Source organism: Glycine soja, chromosome 11 (genome assembly GCF_004193775.1).
Source record: "Glycine soja cultivar W05 chromosome 11, ASM419377v2, whole genome shotgun sequence".
NCBI classification, from domain to species: Eukaryota; Viridiplantae; Streptophyta; class Magnoliopsida; order Fabales; family Fabaceae; genus Glycine; species Glycine soja.
Genome location: NC_041012.1, coordinates 43,379,552 through 43,399,684, shown reverse-complemented (window position 1 = coordinate 43,399,684; position 20,133 = coordinate 43,379,552). Strand labels below are relative to the sequence as shown.

General features: G+C 31.1%; 3 protein-coding genes across 3 annotated transcripts; 2 read left to right on the top strand and 1 right to left on the bottom strand.

Moving 5' to 3' along the window:
• Window positions 1-1,979: 1,979 nt before the first annotated feature.
• Window positions 1,980-5,986, top strand: LOC114374507 ((3S,6E)-nerolidol synthase 1-like). The gene is made up of 7 exons (XM_028332162.1): window positions 1,980-2,087; window positions 2,199-2,475; window positions 2,885-3,263; window positions 3,374-3,592; window positions 4,969-5,107; window positions 5,227-5,475; window positions 5,559-5,986. Exons 1-7 carry the CDS (start codon window positions 2,085-2,087, stop codon window positions 5,895-5,897), a joined length of 1,605 nt encoding a protein of 534 aa, XP_028187963.1. The 5' UTR covers window positions 1,980-2,084; the 3' UTR covers window positions 5,898-5,986.
• Window positions 5,987-10,740: 4,754 nt separating this feature from the next.
• Window positions 10,741-11,694, top strand: LOC114373318. Its single transcript, XM_028330805.1, has 2 exons — window positions 10,741-11,142; window positions 11,231-11,694. Exons 1-2 carry the CDS (start codon window positions 11,082-11,084, stop codon window positions 11,692-11,694), a joined length of 525 nt encoding a protein of 174 aa, XP_028186606.1. The 5' UTR covers window positions 10,741-11,081.
• Window positions 11,695-12,956: 1,262 nt separating this feature from the next.
• LOC114375616 (protein MAINTENANCE OF MERISTEMS-like) lies at window positions 12,957-16,498 on the bottom strand. Its single transcript, XM_028333447.1, has 5 exons — window positions 16,448-16,498; window positions 14,515-15,366; window positions 14,323-14,407; window positions 13,841-14,245; window positions 12,957-13,760 (listed from the first exon to the last, which is right to left on the bottom strand). The coding sequence occupies exons 2-5, from the start codon at window positions 15,354-15,356 to the stop codon at window positions 13,095-13,097; spliced, it is 1,998 nt and encodes a 665-aa protein (XP_028189248.1). The 5' UTR covers window positions 15,357-15,366; window positions 16,448-16,498; the 3' UTR covers window positions 12,957-13,094.
• Window positions 16,499-20,133: the final 3,635 nt, after the last annotated feature.

The window sequence follows — 20,133 nt, the reverse complement described above, 5'->3', positions numbered from 1 at the left end:
CACATACTAGCTACGAGGAGTCCCACATTGTTGGTGCTGTAACTTAGACTCTCTTTTTCATGCTATAAAAGTAAGCAGGCGTTTAATTAGTGCATTTTTATTCTTTAATTTCTATCGGTTTTTACAAGTTCATGCTGCTTTTCGCCAGTCTTACCGGTTGACATCCGGTTTGATTCTATGGCAACTTTTGATAAACATTCTTACAAGATAACTTTATCTAATATTTTCGTACTTGTTTCAGTCTTAGTCTTAGACTGACATAAATGATTTTATATTTTATTTAGTTATTTAAAAATGATAAATAAAGCATAATTACTTATTTATTAATCTAGTTTTTTCTTAAAAACTTTACCTAGTTTCTTATTCAAAAATAAGATTTGCTTATAGTGGACTAACCAAGGAGTTGAAGTTGTTAGGATGAAGCACTTCGATGGTACATGACGTCAGTGGCATACCTAATCGATTCACAGTTTTCAAAGGAAAGGATTGAACCCAAAAAACCCGTGATACATACGTGCTTATTTTCTTTTGTTCCAAAATAATTTTTGTTTGTATTTAATTTTTTTTATAAAATTAATTTTATATGTTAGTTTATTTATAAATTTTGTTATCTATCATTTATATTATAAAAATTAAATAAAAATAATTAATATTATATTAAAAATTAAAATAATAATTATTTTAATATATTTTTGTTATCGGAGTACCCGAAATCCCGTCACATCGTTCATTATCAGTCACATGAAATTTCATTTGACAACATTTTTTGAATTATTGATGTACCCTACCAAACAACCAACCAGACAGACAAAGACATATTTTGGTGGCCAAATTCAGACAAAGACGTATTAGAAAAAAGTTTAATGGTAAATTTAATCTTTTATTTATCTCATCTCACTACAATCTCCTTTAATTTAATTCATCAATCTCCAGTTTTTTTAATCCAATTATTTTAGTTCTCAATCCCAAGATTGATGTTGACTCTTAATTGACAGCTACATATCGTGTTTTTGTTACACGTCAATTAGTAATTCTTATCCAAGATGATAGCGGATAAGTGAATCCTTTTTTTCCAAAATCGTAGCCATATCCAGGATAAAACTTGTATGTGATCCTTAGTCTGAGCAGCTTCCTTATCTGTCTATTGAAACACTCATATGCCAAACATACGTTACGGTCAAGCAATTAACACTTAATATTTAATTTCAGAAATTAGAAATTAAAATAATCAAATTGTAAGAAAAAAGAGAACTCAATTGATAAATTAAATTATATAAGAACCTAATTAGTGAACTGAAATAAATATAGGACTAAATTTGTAATTAAGAAAAAAAAATTAAAAAGTCAAAAAAAAAATTAAAGAGATTTACCACTTTGAACTATCATTTTCTACTACTTATTCTTTTTTGGGTATTTATTTAAAATTTATCCCTATTTAATAATTTTAAAAAAATTACCTCGTAACTGTGCCATTTTCTTTATTTCAAAACTAGCTGCTGGTCTCAAATTAAAATTCCTTGTAGGACAAACCCACTTTCAGGCTTAGGATTCGAAAAGACCTATAAAATGAAATTATTTGTGTCTCATCAAGATATTTTGAAATTTTAATGAAACGTAAAATCTCAGCCGTTAATTTGTAAACGACAAAAGTTGGGTTGTTCGATCGTTAGTTGCTCCCTGGCCCAGTTCTGTCTTCGAATCTTTCAAACATCCTTAATTAATTAAAAAACTGTGCTAAATTTATAAATGATTTATTACCCTAAATTTCTAACTAGTGTTGTTAATTCCTTTTTTATCTAACATAATTTTTCCAAAGCCAATATATAGCATTGAAATGATTTATATTCTTAATAATATAACATGAATTTATTAGCAGGTTTGCTTTTCAGAAATTCAAGGTTCAACATTGTGATGACAATAAACGTGTTTCATGAAATATCTAACTTTTAAAGAGCTCAATGTGTACAAACTCATTGTGAGCGGATGCAACGTTAAATAAGAGCATGAATAGACTCATGTCTACACATCTAACTAGAGTAGAAGCCAAGACGCACTGTTCTACAAATTAAAGAAAAGACTCCTTTATGGTAAGGATGCTTTTTCTTCTTTTTCTTTCTGTTCAACTAAAATTCTAATTCTGTTGACGATCGATCTTTTTCATCGAAGGTTTTTCTGAAATTGATCCATTACATTTTTAGGATAATATTTATATCAAACAAGCGTTGGTATTGAAGGAAGTTAAGCATGTATTCCAAAAGCTTATTGGCGAGGATCCCATGGAGAGTATGTATATGGTTGACACTATCCAAAGGCTTGGCATTGAACACCACTTCGAAGAGGAAATTGAAGCTGCTCTTCAGAAGCAACATTTGATATTTAGCAGTCATCTCAGTGATTTTGCGAATAACCATAAACTTTGTGAAGTTGCACTTCCATTCCGTTTACTTAGACAAAGAGGCCATTATGTTCTTGCAGGTTTAAATTATCCTCACTACATAAACATTTGACCACACATATTTACTTTCTAAACTACATTCCATACAATATAGAATATTACTTTTATCTGATATAACGAGGGACCGACCAATTCCTTCACCATATTGTTAAACAAAATCATTTATGCTTCCCACCATCACCCAACGGCTTTTCTTGGAATACGACGAGTTTGGATTAACTTTCAATTCTACCAAAATCACATTGAATAAGGGCCAAAACAACGCAAATAGTTATTTAAACTTTTCTCAATGTTTTACCATGATTCTTGGGGTAAGAATTCTAGGAGGTATCTAAACACACTAACAGCTGGTCATGACCAGTTGACCACCATTATCTCATTCTTTATTAGTTCACCATAATATATATACCAACTATAATGATTGTGCAGATGTATTTGACAACCTGAAGAGTAACAAAAAAGAGTTTAGAGAAAAACACGGTGAAGATGTGAAGGGTCTTATTTCTCTGTATGAGGCAACCCAGCTAGGTATTGAAGGAGAAGACAGTCTTGATGATGCAGGTTACCTCTGCCACCAACTTCTTCATGCATGGCTGACAAGACATGAAGAGCATAATGAAGCTATGTATGTTGCTAAGACTCTTCAGCATCCGCTTCATTATGACTTATCAAGATTCAGGGACGACACAAGTATACTTCTAAATGATTTCAAGACCAAGAGAGAATGGGAATGCTTAGAGGAACTTGCTGAAATCAATTCCAGCATAGTTAGGTTCGTGAACCAGAATGAAATAACTCAAGTTTACAAGTAAGTTTCATAAATAATTATTCCTCTAGCTAGTAGCTAGTCATCGTATATATATGTTCATTTTTTGTCGGTCATTTAAATAGTAGTAGCAATCACTGTTACATTAACAGATGGTGGAAAGACCTTGGGCTGAACAATGAGGTGAAGTTCGCTAGATATCAACCTCTTAAATGGTACATGTGGCCAATGGCATGCTTCACAGATCCACGCTTCTCAGAGCAAAGGATTGAGCTCACCAAACCTATCTCTCTGGTCTACATTATTGATGACATTTTCGATGTTTATGGGACATTAGACCAGCTTACTTTATTTACAGATGCTATTAAAAGGTATTCAAATATATATATTTCTAGTGTGTGCGGCAGACAATCAATAGAATTAGCGATGCCAACCTAGTTAGAATCTTTACTCCTATTGTGATGCTTAATCATGCACCTTTTACTTACAAAAAAAAAAACAAATGTATATTGTCGATCTTAAATGCATTTCTAATAATATAATTTTATTTTTTTTATAAGTGACTTTATCATTGGTTTATATTTATTTTATGTTTTCAAAAAATTCAAAGTATTAAGCATTTTAATATGTTAATATTTTTCTCCTCAAATTCCAACTTTTGTTTTAAAAAATTCTTTCAAATCTTAGCTATTTGTAATTTTGTACTTTTATTTTTCTAAAACTTTAATCTTTTTCTCATAAATCTTATGTACTAATTATGTTTTATTCATTTACTTACTTGAATTAATCAGGCATATTTATTATATATATATATATATATATATATATATTAATTTTTTCAATAATTAAAAGGAATAATATTATTCCCTTCAAGAAACGTTTTACAATTTGACATGGGGAGAAAGATAAAAAGAGAAAAGACAGAAACATGCGAACATAAAGAGTAATAATCTAACAAGAATAGAGTGAGTACATAAAAAAATGTTGGAAAATATTATTAGTCATAAGACTAATATTAGTTATTAAAACTACATTTTTGTTATATTTTTCATAATTGCTAGTATATTTATAACAATTAAGGTTCAAATTTTATAATCATAAGAGAGGATTATTTATTTTTAAATATATATTAATTTTAGGTTTATACTTTTTAATTTAGCTACGCATACTATTAAATTTTAATTTATATTATGTTTTAATCAGGTCAATCCGGTTAAATCTCAAAAAGGTGTTGAGTTTTAACCGGGTTAATATTTAGGGCCTAAATAAATACATTTGTAAATTTTTTTTGAATCAAACAACAGTTAAAATAAACTTGTTCCAACTCGATTATCTGCGACAGGGAACACCCTTACACAAAGAAAGGTCTCTCTCCTTTCCCTAACGGTGGGTACACCATTGATAGATGAGATTGATAGGACGTGTCTAGGGAGGCCCACACATGCCTTGAAATCAAAATTATTTAAGAATTTTGTTAGATTCTCTTAGATATTTATATTATAATTATATTATTTTTCTTAATATAAAAGGATGTTGTAAAAAGGATAATTATCATTCATTGACCGGCATTTATTAGGGCTATATAAGATTATTCCTGTTTATAGATAATCACCAATGAAGAAATATAAAAGTTTATCAATTTTATTTAAATTTCTTAGTTTCTTTAATGGTAGTCTTCTAGTGGATAGCTTTTAGATTCCTAACAATCTGGTGCTTACAACGAAGTGATTTATCTCGATTCATTCAGATGGGAATTGGCTAGTACAGAGCAACTTCCAGACTTCATGAAAATGTGTTTAAGAGTTCTTTACGAAATTACCAATGACTTTGCCGAAAAGATCTACAAGAAGCATGGATTCAACCCTATAGAGACCCTGAAAAGATCGGTAAAGGGTCAATTTATTTTATGTATTTCATCATGCATGTCACATGTTAATTATTTTGTTTAAATAAGTACTAGGAAGAACCAGAATCTAATAATGAAGTATTTATACGTATGAAACAGTGGGTTCGATTGTTGAATGCTTTCTTGGAAGAGGCACATTGGTTGAATTCTGGTCATTTGCCAAGGTCAGCGGAGTACTTGAACAATGGAATTGTGAGCACAGGAGTGCATGTGGTGCTTGTCCATTCATTCTTCCTCATGGATTATTCTATAAATAACGAAATTGTTGCTATCGTGGACAACGTTCCACAAATTATACATTCGGTGGCTAAAATTCTTCGTCTTTCTGATGATTTGGAAGGAGCTAAGGTAAAAACAAAATGCATGGAGGTCTATATTCTGTTATTCTATTCTATACATGTCACGTCTTAATTATGTGAATATAAATGCAGAGTGAAGATCAAAATGGACTTGATGGGTCATACATTGATTGCTACATGAATGAACACCAAGATGTTTCAGCTGAAGACGCCCAAAGGCATGTTGCCCACTTAATTTCATGTGAATGGAAACGTCTCAATCGAGAAATCCTCACCCAAAATCAATTGCCATCATCATTTACCAATTTCTGCCTCAATGCTGCTAGAATGGTCCCTTTGATGTACCATTACCGTAGCAATCCAGGCCTCTCCACTCTACAAGAACATGTCAAGTTACTGTCTAATAATGCTGTCGCTGGTGCTGAGCGACATGTAGTGCATATTCTATGCCTGCAATTTGTTATCGAATAATTTGTCGCAACTACTTTATTTCATACTCTAGGATCACATGGGTTTTTTATTTTAAATTTTATAATAATAATAAACTTATTTTAAAGTAATTCTTTTAAAATTATTATTTATTTTATTATTATTTTAAAATCTAATGATTGTAATAAATAATTAATCTTAATTATTGGATAAAAAAATGAATGATAAAAATGGAGAATAATTTAAAAGAGTTACTTTTAAATAAGTAATCACTCTCACTAATAATAATAATAATAAATGCAGAGCAAATTAGGAATCCAACCAGGAGAAAGCATGTTTCTTTCGGCTCTGTTACCGGCATATGTATTGTTGCAGCCAATCTCAAAGCCAATGCATCAAAATTATAAAGTTGAGAAATACTAGGAGTACACTTTCTCATACGGTCTTTTGAAATTTTATTAAAAAATTTAAGATAAATATTTACTTTTGTTTCTAAATGAGTAATTTGTAAGACAAATAAATTCAAAAGTATAAATAGTGTGATAAATATATTTCGTTGTTAACTTTCGTCGGTCATCGTAAATAAAATAGCTTACGTGACATAAGGGAATGAATTTTTCACTAAAACGATTGTCAACGTGGTCATCTCTAATTGTCAACATATTAACATATTTATTATATAATATTTTTTTGACTTTTCGTCTTTCCACTTTGCTGATAAATGTGTTCCTGAAATATAAAAATACAAAATTTAATTTCCAAAAGAGTAAAAAGTACGAAAAATAAATACAAACGTTAACTTCCATCACCGTTAATAAAATAGTCAAGATACGAGAAAGTGAAATATAAAATATATTTATCTTTTATGTATAGTAGATTGTGTGACACTCTTTACCCGACATACATATAAATAAGAAAAACATATAAAAACTGAAATTTAATTAAACCAATTTTATTCAAATCACGTAAACAAATTCACGTGAGTAAAATGGTCACATTCAAGTCACTATTTTCAAATAAAACTTATTAAACACATATCCGGCTCAGAACAAGATCATCTAAGTTTGCAAAAGAACTCAAGTTAAGTAGTGGAATAAAATAAAATTAAATAAAAAAACTTATTCAAAACATCATTGTTAACTAATTGGTAAGTGCACCAATTTGTTCAAGTAATATTTTAAAATGGTAAAATCGAATATCGTTTCCACAAGAATTTTGCTTGTGCTCAACTAATGCATATTCTATTTGCGTGCAATTAATAAATGACTTGGAAAAATGCTATGTAAATCATTTTGGTTGCAAATTAAACAATAGTGCGATTCTAGACTAAAATTGAGTAAAGAAAACAAATACTGAACTTGATGTCAAAAAGCAAATGCAGGATTTGATCATGTCGTGGGTTCCTAATGAAACCTCTCTTGGTGTAATTAAAATAATTTTTCTCTTTATTATTATTCTAGTTATCACCTACATCCGTAAAACTACTCTAATCGTGATTTCTCACACGAGAGAGCCTAATTCTCCTAGTTTCTTCCTTAATCTCTCAAGAATTAAACCGAGTGAACTACATGACTAAGAAATTATTTCACACTATTTCTAATAATGAAACATTTTAGATATTCTTCCAAATTCTAAGGATTAATCACATTCTCCAATACTTAAACTTTAACATAACAACATATAAATGAATGATCAATTCCTACATAGTTAGGTTCATGAACTAGAATAAAATCATTCAAGTTTGCAAGTAAGTTTCATAAATAATATAATCCCTCGACATGTCATCATATATAGTTTCATTTTTCGTTGGTTATTTAAATAGTAGTAGTAGTGATTATCACTGACTTTTTTACATTAACAAATGGTGGAAAGACCTTGGAATGGCCAAGGAGGTGAAGTTAGCTAGGTATCAACCTCTTAAGTGGTACATGTGACCCATGGCGTGCTTCACAGATCCACACTTTTTCAGAGCAAATGATTGAACTCACTAAACCTATCTCTCTTATCTACATTATTGATGACATCATCGTCGACGTCTTTGATGTTTATGGGACATTAGACCAGCTTAATTTATTAACTGACGCTGTTAATAGGTATTTGCAAATTTCATTTATGTAACTCCTATATATCTAAATCTTCGTTCACAAAGGAAATGAGTTTTTTTACAATAATATATTTTTTCACAGATAAATTTTTAATTATTTAATATATTTTATATTTTTTTTTAAAACCTCAAATTTTTAGTATTTTTAATTTTTCATTTTATATATTAAGTGTTTTGTTTTGTTTTCAAATATCAACTTGAATTGAGTTAAATTCTTTACATTAATTTTATATTTTTATTTGGAGTCTTAGTTTTTTTTTTAATTTTACACTTTTTCCCATAAATATGTAAAGTACTTATATTATATTTATTTACCTATTTGAATTAGTTATGCACATTTTTCTTATGATTTTAATATTTTTTATTTACATTATAAAAATTATGTACAAATTAAACTATTTCTATACTAAAGTTTTAGAATAATTTGTAAATAAAAACAAAAAGGAAAGAAGCTAGCTAGCAGGAAGAGAAATGACGGTTGTGCAAAATAAAATGAGTAATTTATAGAAGAGATATAAGAATTTCACTTCTATGTTATAAATTACAATTCACAATTTTAAGAATGATCGACTCGCTCTCCTCTTTCAATTAAACATTTTTAATATTTTTTCTTTTTCTCTTTTGGATGTTCATTTCATACACGATTCATACAATTGACAAAAAAAATTCTATCGACCATCTCAAACTATCCTTCTTTTATCATTACTTTTATACTTAATTTTCTTAACTATCTATCATTTTCAATCTTCCTTCTTTTTTCTCTATATTTAAATTGGATTTTAATATTTTTAATTTTTATATATTTAGAAATAATATTATATCATAATTTAAATTATTCATTTTAAATTTAAAATATAATTCATATTTTCAAATATGTTTTTATTATAAATTTTAATTATGTAAAAATAAATAGTTTCCACAGTACATTCTCAAAAAAAAAAATACTTGTTTGTAAAACTTGTTGAAAAAATTATTATAAAAATAATTCAACTCTCTAAAAAATATACCCCATCTATATTAGTACGTTTTTTTAATTTCTACATAGTACAATTGTTAGGAATATACAATAATACAAACATAAAAAATTAAAGTACATATTTAAAATTTTCAATTCATAATTTTTCGTACTTTGATCCAGGCATCTATGCATGTGGGTTGGCAAAATCACCAAATTGGGTCCCTTTTACAAATTAATTACCAAAATGGGTCTGTTTTATTTTTATTTACCAAGGGGGTCTGTTATTTTACTACAAAGCGCCTACCTGAGGAGCGCGTTCCACCAGAACGCGACACGTGGCTTGTCTGGACAGGACGATGTGACAGGGGTGGTCGTGCCTGCCTGCCAGGCGCTACCAGTCGTGCCTACCTGTCAGGCGCTACCAGTCGTGCCTACCTGCCAGGCGCGACCACTAGTGATAGCCTGGCAGGCACTTCCACTAGTGGTGGGGCCCCTGGCACGTCCCTGTTCCCTATAAAACCATCTGCCCTCCGTTTCATTTTCACACAAAAATCAAGCTCATTTGGAAACCTTGAAGCTGAGTTGAAACGTACCGGTTAGAAATTTTGTTCAAAACTAGTAAATATTTTTTATCTTCAATACATTATAGCATTAATTAATATTTATTTTGGTGATGATAATAATGATTATATTTTGTAGGTGCATAAACAAATTGACATGAACTATAAAATGAAATAGTAATTTTGTTTATATTTTTTGTGTGATAATTAGTAATTTTTGGTAACTTAATAATTTATTTTTTGGTTATAATTATGATATATTTGTTTGTTGATGACAATAATTATTTATTGTAGTAGTTTTTATGTCTAGCACATTATTATTATTATTAGTTAAGCTCATAATTATTGATGTTGTTGGTATATTTTTTTAATAGCCAAAATTTATACATACACATTAAAAATAAATGCCGATTGTTTTGCGTCATTCGTGTGCGAAGTAGGAAATTGTTGTGACAGTAATTTCATTTATTTAGAGTAATTTGTTGTTGTTAATTTATTTTAGGTTAATAATTTATGTTATGTTAATATATTTTTTATATTATTGTTTGTTGACGACATTAATTATTTATTGTAGGTATATTTTTGAAAAATGAATTCAATTATTACACTCGTCTATTTAAATGGTAAGATGTATGAAACTGATGATGGTATCACATTTGAAGGCCCTAAAAAAGCTATTCAAATAAAGCGTGGTATTAGTTTTGAGAGTTTAAAAAAAAGGATACACGACAAGGTAAAATTACAAAAACATGAAAGTATATCTACTATCACTTGTAGATTTTTAGTTGCAGGTAAATATATTGCACTGCAAATTTGTGACGATGAAGATGTTGAAACAATGATTCAAAGTTTTGAACAACAACAAGAAATGTCTGTCATAGAATTATGTGTTGAAGTTGATGTTGCGGGTGCTTCTGCAATTAATTTGACAAATTCATTGTTATCATGCGAAAATAATATGTCTCACAATGAATCGGGTAGTGCAACAGTTGGAACAAATTCAGAAGAAGATTTTGATGATGATGATTATTTAATATCTAATTCATACGCTGAGGACTCACTAGATGAGGATGAGGATATTAATGAAATGTCTGACACAGATGATGAAGCTGCCCGTTTGATCGAACCACTTACAGTTGTGCAATCGGGAGAAGGTATATTTATTGTTATATATAAATAAATATTATAATATTTAAATAATTATCTACCCTTGAATTATAAATTTTTGGTATATTGTTTTTGTAGGTGGAAGTCAGACTCCATTTTGGGATTCTGCTTCTCACTATAGTAATATTAATTGGAGTTATCCTGACCAAGAAGAAATTTGCGGTTTAGATATGGAATCAAATTTTAATATGGGTCAAGAATTATATGTTGGTATGGAATTTGATACCAAAAGCGCAGTAAAAAATGCATTACAACAATATGTAATGAAAGTGCATCAAAGTTTCAAAGTTGTTGAATCTAAATCGCAGAAATATGTCGTCTGTTGTGGAAATAGAAGCGATGACATCCCATGCCCTTTTTATATGAGGGCAATTTTATAAAAAAAAACTGATACATGGAAAGTTACGCAATGGGGAGGACCACACAGTTGCTTGAATATGAGTATAACTCAAGACCATGATAAATTGGATTCTGATTTGATTGCCACTTGTGTACTAGGTATGATTATAAATTTTCATTCTTATTTATCCTTTTTTTTGTGTTTGTTGGTGTGGTGTACAATAATTTTTCGTACTTATTTTTATAGGGATGATCAAAGAAGATCCGTCACTCAAGATTTCTTTGATTCAAGAGAGGATCAATGGAATGTTTAATTACAACATTTCGTACAGGAAAGCGTGGAAGGCAAAGCAAAAGGCAATAACAATTGAATATGGCGACTGGGATGAGTCTTATGTCGTTCTTCCGTCATGGCTGAAACACATGCAAAATCATTCGCCAGGATCGTATTATCAAATTTGTGATGATGATTTTGTTGTTGGCAATACTGTCAGCCGTGAACACCGACAGTTCCATCGAGTCTTTTGGACCTTCGGTCAATGCAAAGAGGCTTTTAAATATTGCAAACCAGTCATACAAGTTGATGGTACATTCATGTATGGGAAGTATCGCGGTACGCTGTTAATTGCAACAACACAAGATGGAAATAGTCATGTTCTTCCGCTTGCATTCGCTGTGGTTGAGGGGGAAACATTAACAGCGTGGTCATGATTTTTGGCACACTTGCGTGAACATGTCACAGATAAAGATGGTATCTGTCTCATTTCTGATCGTCATGCAAGTATAAAGGCAGCTGTTGCGAATGAAGCACTTGGGTGGCAACCTCCTCATGCGTATCATGTGCATTGTGTGCGTCACATTGGAAGTAATTTTAATCACAAATTTAAGAATGGGAAACAAAAAGAAATGTTAAAAAAATTAGGTAACATTTCATATCTAACATATATTATTTCATATATAACATATATGTTATTTGTTATGCAAATTTGACTAATGTGGATAATTTATTATGTGCAGGATACACCCCGTGTAAGCATATTTTTGATAGAAATTTTGATAAATTTTGTGAGCTGAGTCCCCCAGTAAAAGCATGGATTGGGAAGATCTCAAAAGAAAAATGGACAATGGCATATGACAAAGAAGGTCGTAGATACGGTCATATGACAACCAATCTATCCGAATGTGTAAATAAAGTTTTTAAGGGATGTCGCAATGTACCAATAACTGCCCTTGTGAAGTCAACATACAGCAGGTGTCGAAAGTATTTTGTTGATCGTGGTCGTCAAGCACAAAGGGAAATACGCGATGGTCAAATATATTGCTCACACGTCATGAAAAAACTTCGGGAAAATCAAGAAAAGGCTTGTTCTCACATTGTTCGGACATATGATATTCAGAGAACAATATTTGAGGTTGAGGAGGCTTTCGACCCTATGACTCAACGAGGTGGACATAAATGGACAGTTAACTTGAATGAGCGCTACTGCCAATGTGGACAATTTACTACTTACCACTATCCGTGCTCTCATATCATTGCTGCGTGTGGTACTGTTAGCATCAACTTCTATCAATATATAGATGTTGTGTACACAAATGACTACATATTACGTGCTTACTCCGCACAATGGTGGCCTCTTGGGAATGACGATGCGATTGTCCCATCTGATGACCCGTGGACACTTGTGCCTGATCCAAGTTTTATTCGTGACAAAAAAGGAAGGCCAAGATCAACTCGATTAAGAAATGAAATGGATTGGAGGGAGCCATCGCAAAGTCGCTACAAGTGTGGCAGATGTGGGACAGTAGGACACAACCGGCGTAATTGTCCATTGCAATCTCAACAAGGCAGTTGTTGATGTCATGTATTAGATCATATGATAATGAAATGTTTACTTCTTTTTTTGTTATTCTTAAACACATTTATGTGTCAGTGACATTATCGTAATTTATTTTAAAAGCATTGCACGATAAGATTGAACGTTAAAGTAACAATAATATAAAATTAACATGAAAACAATATTTGAAAGTACATGACATTGTTAAAACATGAAGAAAAAAAAAACAATACAAAGTACATGGAAAAAAACAATACAATGTAAACCCATTATTAATCAATCATGACTATGTCTGTGATGCCGCGACGATGTCCCACATGGCCGATCCCAATTCCTAGCTGCCCTATCAGGGTTTCTTCTTCTAAGATTTCCCCTTTCATCCACTTCGTCAGCCTCGGCAGAGAAATCATGACGTAAATCGACCCCCAATAAGTCATTCATGTCGGGTATATTTCCAGGTACATTCCACGGACCACCAAGTGGAGCATTTGGGGTCGGTAGTTCATTATTTTGGGTGAATGAAGGAGTCCCCCCTGAAGGAGGAGAGGATCCAAATATGCCTGTCATACTGTACCCTGGTTGGAAATCATGTGGGTATGAATACATCGGCGCCATCTGCGATGGTTCTTGGGTGAATACCGGCGGTGTGTAATACATTCCATGTTCTCGTTCTGGCATCGGAGGCAAACTGTACGGTGCTGCATCCACAGTTTGCCGACGTCGCCCTAAGCCTCGAGTCTCCACACTTCGCTGTAGTATATTAAACTGCTGATGTTCAAATTGTGGCTGAGAAGGGGGAGCATCTTGATGTGCCTCAAGTATCCTATCCTCTTCTTCAGATATAAGAGTGATCTTCTCGATACATGGCAGTAAATCATCAAAAGTACAAACCCTTCTCCCAACAGGCGACACCATAAAATGTAGTGTTTCCGCGATTTCACCCTACATAAAAAAAAAAGAATAGTTATTAAAATAATCTTCAACGCAACATTATTTTCTAAATTATAATGAACAATTTATACCAATAGTCCTCTTCTTGCATGTTTTGGGTCGACATAAACTTTTGTCTTACGCCTGTACCACCTCATATATTCAGAGTTCAGACTAAGGGTCCCTGTTTGTGGCGGCGTTTGTTCTACTCTCCTTTCATAGCGACTATTCCATTCATTAAGCGCGGGTTGCATTAGTCGCATCCAATTTCTTCCTTCTTTTCCCTTTAAGGTCAAGTCATGTATGTTTTCGGGTTGCATTACTGGGCCCGGAATAGGTTGTTGCATTCCAAACTGTCGCATGACTCTATCCGGCTGGTGCCATTCCACTTTTTGAAAACAAATAAGTGGTACGATACATGTCCATAATACAGACCCAATAAAACAAACTTGACTCAAATTCATTTCCACATGTCCAGCATAAGGGACCCAAACAAACTGCATATAAAAGTTAAATTTAATAAATTAAGTAACAATTAGAACATCATTTAATAAACAAATGTCAAAATTATTATCTCGTCGCGTTTCATGACATCTAATTTACGACGAAACTCAAGTAAATTGTCATTGCCTATGTGATGCAATTCACCTCCTAACCATCTTCACAAAAAAACAAATAACAAAATAAGATGTTACGTATAATAATGATTAACATCAAGCAACCATATTTATTAATTATCAATTCAAAATATTAAAGGAAAGTATACCTGTAAGCAAGTGGCGCGTTTTGTTGTTGTGGAGGAATAACTGACGGGGCTAACGTTGGGCATCGTTCCCATGCCCATAACTGAATCAAGAGAGTGAAACCGCCTATTGATTTAGCATGATAGTCTGTTGCGATGCACATCTCTCTATAAAGGTTACCCAGAAGAGCAGCTCCCCATGCATAAGTGCTGCACTCTCTAAGGTCTCTCAAAAATTGCAAATATCTCATTGGCACCCTTTTGCTGCTTTTATCAACAAACATCACGCCTCCTATGAATCTTAAGATCCAAGCTCGAGCAAATCTTTCAAGCCCTTGTTGGTTGCCTATGAAATCATTAATATTTGCAAATTGAGAAGTCAGCCAACTCAATAAAAGTGAGTTCCCGTCAACTGCATCATCGTCAGGCATGACACCCAATAATTCATGGCACAACTCAAACCAATCAATATTTGTATTGCCGGTTAAAGGTCTTCCATCAACAGAAATACCAAGTAGCACAGAAACATCTTGAAGTGTAATAGTTGCCTCGCCACACTTCAAATGAAATGTATGTGTTTCTGGCCTCCACCTTTCAATAAAAGCATTAACTAATGCTCCATTTATCTTCAATTGCGCCAATTTCATTATCGGGTACAAACCCGAAACTTGTAATAAAGGAATAATTTCCTCGGGCGGTGCTTCTCTATGATTATACAGTGGTGTAGCTCGTCGAATTTTTAATGTCCTTTGATTAGCATCATTCCAAATATGTTGTGATATATGGTTTTTTTGCATCCACAGTAAATCATCCTCTAATGGTCCAGATGCCACGTCATAATGATTAGATGATGACGAACTTGCCATATTAAAACTCCTGTATAACAAGAAAAAAAATTAATAATCACACATATCATAAATAATTAATAATAAATTACAATATATTTAAATACATTTTAAATACGTACGCAAACAATATTCTAAAAAAATACATAATTTAAATTTTACAAATGAACACATAATTTAAGTAAATGAATTATAATGACACACACACATATATATATAGCAGCAATTTCAGCAATTTTTTTTCTTAATTTTAACTTTTTATTTTAAAAGTTATTAATTATAATTTAGAGTTTATTTTTAATTTTAAACTATTGATATATTGTATCAAACTCAATATGCCTTTCTTTTTTAAATACGCTCAATAGCAATATTCTAGTAATATTTATTATTAATTTTAATTAAAATTATATTCTACAAACTAAAATTATCAACCCAACAACAACAAAGTCTTACAATTGCAAATAACATCAATTATAACTAATATAATTAAATATTAACAAAAATAATAATATAATATTTAAATAACAATATTATTATCTATAATTATCTTCAACAATAATTAACAATTTTATATTATTATAAAATCAAAAAACAAAACACTAAAAATATATATCAATTTAAACTTCCTATTTATCAAAAAATATATATAACAAAGCATTAAAAATATAACACACTATCAAACTAATAATAATTACTTCTACAAATAAATCCACTAAAAAATATAAACTGCCTATATGCAAAATATATATATATATATATATATATATATGTATATTAAAATATAACAATTTATATAGTATTTAAATAACAATATTATTATCTATAATTATCTTCAACAATAATTAACAATTTTATATTATTATAAAATAAAAAACAAAGCACTAAAAATATATATCAATTTAAACTGCCTATCTACCTAGAAAAAAATATATAACAAAGCACTAAAAATATAACACACTATCAAACTAATAATAATTACCTCTACAAATAAATCCACTAAAAAATATAAACTGCCTATCTGCAAAAAAAAATATACATATATATATATATAAATATAACAATTTATATACATTAAATAAAAAAAAAAAAACTAACCAAATAAAAAAACTAACCAAACAAGGGAAGGGGAACCTGCAAACAGGGGAGAAGCTGGCTGCAAAAAAAAATTATATATATATAAAAAGATTAAAATATAATCATTTATATAAATAAAATAAATTAAAAAAACAAAAAACAAAAAAAAGAAAAACCTGCTGCTGGGGAGGGGGGAATGGGAAGGGGACTGCTGGGGGGGGGGGGGAACACGAAGGGGGAGTTTGGGGGAGGGGGGGACAGCTTTCGTGGGGGGGTTTGGGGGAGGGGGGGACCCCATTTAAGGGCGCTTGGACGCGCCTGGGGCCAGGGCGCGAACCAAGGCGCCTCGGGAACGGCACGACGGAACGCGCCTGCGTGCAGGGCGCGACCAGTAGCGCCTGCATGCAGGGCGCGACCTTCGGCGCTTTGTTGCAGGGTGCTTCCAGCACCGTCTGCACCACCTGCAGCACCGCCTGCAGCAGCGGCCACGTGTCGCCTTCCTCCGGTAAGCGCCCCTCAGGTAAGCACTTTCCCTGCCAAAACAGCACCCCTTAGTAAATAAAAAGCAAAGAGACCCATTCTGGTAAATAATTTCTAAAAGTAACCCAGAATGGTGATTTTGCCCATGTGGGTTACACAAAAGTAGGGTGTCCATGAATTTCACCAATTTGTCCTTCTCGAAGTTAATACTTGTCCCATGCACGGGACACCCATACATAAAGATAGTTGGCATTTAGCATATTTTTTAGATATTTCATTCTAATTAATGCTTACAACGAATTGATTTGTCTGAATTCAGATGGGAATTGGCTGGTACAGAGCAACTTCCAGACTTCATGAAAATGCGTTTAAGTGTTCTTTACGACAATACAAAAAGATTTCGCCGAAAAAATCTACGAAAAGCATGGCTTCAACCCTATAGATTCATTAAAAAGATCGGTAAAGAATCAATTTACTTAAGGTTAAATTATTTAGTTGGTATTCAACTATTTGGGATTTTTTAAAAGAGCACCTAAATAAATAAAAAATAAGGGCATAATATGTTTTTATCCCCTCTAAAATTTTCAAAGTTCGGAATTAGTTCTTCAAAATTTTTAAAGGGGTTAAAACTGAACTTTTAAAAATTTGGAGATCAAAAGCATATTAATTATTTTATATTTATTTCGTCATGCATGTCACATGTTAATTATTTTGTTTGAATAAGTAGTAGGATTTCTGAAATTAAATCTCCAATAAATCTAAAAGTGAAGTATAATTTATATATACGAAGCAGTGGATGCGTTTGTTGAATGCTTTCTTGAAAGAGGCACATTGGTTGAATTCTAGCCATTTGACAAAGTCAGAGTGCTTGTCCATGCATTCTTCCTCATGGATCATTCTAGAAATAACGAAATTGTTGCCATCGTGGACAAAGTTCCACAAATTATACATTCGGTGGCCCAAAATTCTTCGTCTTTCTGATGATTTGGAAGGAGCTGAGGTAAAAACAAAATGAATGGAGATATATATTCTATTATTCTATTCTACACATGTCACGTTTTAATGATGTGAATATAACGCCGACATGTTTCGGCTGAAGACGCACAAAGGTACGTTGCACAATTTCATTTGATTGGAAATGTCTCAATGGAGACATCTCCATTTTTCTAATGAATCCTACAAAATCGATTTATAAAGTGATAATTGTTTTTCATTTATACAATTTATTTCAATATTATCTTTATTTGATGTGAGACTTTATTATATTCTATTTTTTTCTCATACCTATATGTCATATATAACTTTTAACACACTATCTAGACGCGACCGCATTAATTTATCATCCTTCAATAATATTGTGATCCTTGGCAATAAGGATCTTACCTCATGTGTTTGTACTTTTATTCTTGTCTCAAATAATTAAAGGATTTGATTTTAGCATAATGTTTGAGTTGGATTTCATGGTAATAAATGCTATATACGTATGGTTCTTTTATTTTATGCTAAGAGAAAATTTTAAGACAAACACATTTTTTTATGATTGATTAAAATTTATTGAAAATATTTTTTAAAGTTTTGTTATTTATTTATTTATTATTTTTATTTATTTAAATTGGATGTAAAGTGAAACCTAATTTTTTCTTTTTGAGTAAATAATTATTAAATTAGCATTATTTAAGTTTTTGTGCATAAAATATTAAAAGTGATGAATTTATGATGTTTAGTGAGTAAAATAAATTCCAAGAAAACATGGATAATTAAGAAAAACAAGACTAATTAAAGAAAACAGGAATAATCAAGGAAAACATGACGAATTAAGGAAAGAAGACTAATTAAGGAAAATAAACTAATCAAGGAAAAGAGGCCAATTCAAGAAAGTAAAGACGAACTTAGCATGAGAAGTTCACTTATGCTTAATATTATTGCTTGTGACTTATCACCCATTTGCATACTAAATTTTAGGGGTAGCGTTGAGAGTCATTATTTTCTAATAGAATTGAGAAAAAAATATCTAAATAAAGTCATCACTAAAAATAGATTGATATTTTTTTAGCTCTACAAAGGAAGAGAAAATAGATAAATTAGATTTTTCATGCGGGGTCAAAATTAGAGTATACTAGTAGATGTATGTATAAATTGAAATAATTATAAATAGAGAAAGATGATTAACATTACATGAGTAGCTCTGGTAGGCAACATTCTCATCTTTTGAATTTACTTATACAATATTATTGGGTTCTCTAATTTTTCTGTCTTTAATTAATCAATTTAAATTCTTGTTATTCTTCTCTTATTTATTTTAATTTTCTACCAATTTAAATTACTATTTTTTCTTTAACTTCTTTTATTAATAAAATATTCATCTACTTAAGTACAAACAAAGTTGATATAAATTCGACACTCGGACTTCTATTTTAACTTTACTAGTTGAAACAAATTAATACACTTATCAATCCATCAACAATCAACCTTTTATAAAAATCAAATAAAGAATAATTATATAATTAAATTAGGAAAAACTTTCAATTTAGTTTTTCAAAAAATTTAGTGGCCAACCCTTGAAAAATAAAATATGAACTTATAATAAGTGGATATTTTAATACTACTATGTACTTTTTATTGATTAGTGTCTGACGGTGTATCAAGCAAATATACTTTTAAACGAGAATACCTATCAAGAAGAAAAAAAATCAAATTAGAGAGCAAAAACCCTGGTTAAACATGAATAGCCATGCCCATAAATTATTAAAGATGCCTTTGCTCTAACAACCACACGCAACTGTGCTACCGCGTTTCAGTCAACAAGCCCAACTGCCAAAGCTAGCCCTCACAAAATCACACCAAAATGCACTCCAAAGTTTATTTGCTCTTTGCCAAAGCCTACGTGAAAAATATTTATTTATTTTCACTTGCTGCATTAATTTCCCTTCATCGAGTCGAGAGTACAAATAAGTAGTTACATGTCTTTGATCAGGACAATTTTATCTATCTCATTTCTAGATAAACTTTTAGGGTTTTGTGGTACCTTTTTTTATTTTTTTTGTAAAACCCTCTATCGGACTATATTATAAAAGAAAGAAGTTCGGAACAACTTCAATGTGATTTCTAACTACATTTTGTAATAAAATAACCATAATCATAATCAGCATTCTGTTACTAAGAGTCGAAGATCGTATCAAAAAAATTCAGTTAGGATGATTCCAATGGGCAGAAGCAGAAGAAGACACATCTAAACGATCAAACA

Excerpts from the sequence above, each read along its gene's own strand:
- LOC114373318 (XM_028330805.1), top strand. The coding sequence starts at position 11,082 with ATGAGTATAACTCAAGACCATGATAAATTGGATTCTGATTTGATTGCC. Across the intron at positions 11,143-11,230 it reads GATTGCCACTTGTGTACTAG|GGATGATCAAAGAAGATCCG; the intron begins GTATGATTATAA and ends TTATTTTTATAG.
- LOC114375616 (XM_028333447.1), bottom strand. The coding sequence starts at position 15,356 with ATGGCAAGTTCGTCATCATCTAATCATTATGACGTGGCATCTGGACCA. Across the intron at positions 14,408-14,514 it reads AACGCGCCACTTGCTTACAG|ATGGTTAGGAGGTGAATTGC; the intron begins GTATACTTTCCT and ends TTTTTTGTGAAG. Across the intron at positions 14,246-14,322 it reads ATGTCATGAAACGCGACGAG|TTTGTTTGGGTCCCTTATGC; the intron begins ATAATAATTTTG and ends TTTTATATGCAG.
- LOC114374507 (XM_028332162.1), top strand. Across the intron at positions 3,593-4,968 it reads TTTACAGATGCTATTAAAAG|ATGGGAATTGGCTAGTACAG; the intron begins GTATTCAAATAT and ends CGATTCATTCAG. Across the intron at positions 5,108-5,226 it reads TAGAGACCCTGAAAAGATCG|TGGGTTCGATTGTTGAATGC; the intron begins GTAAAGGGTCAA and ends CGTATGAAACAG.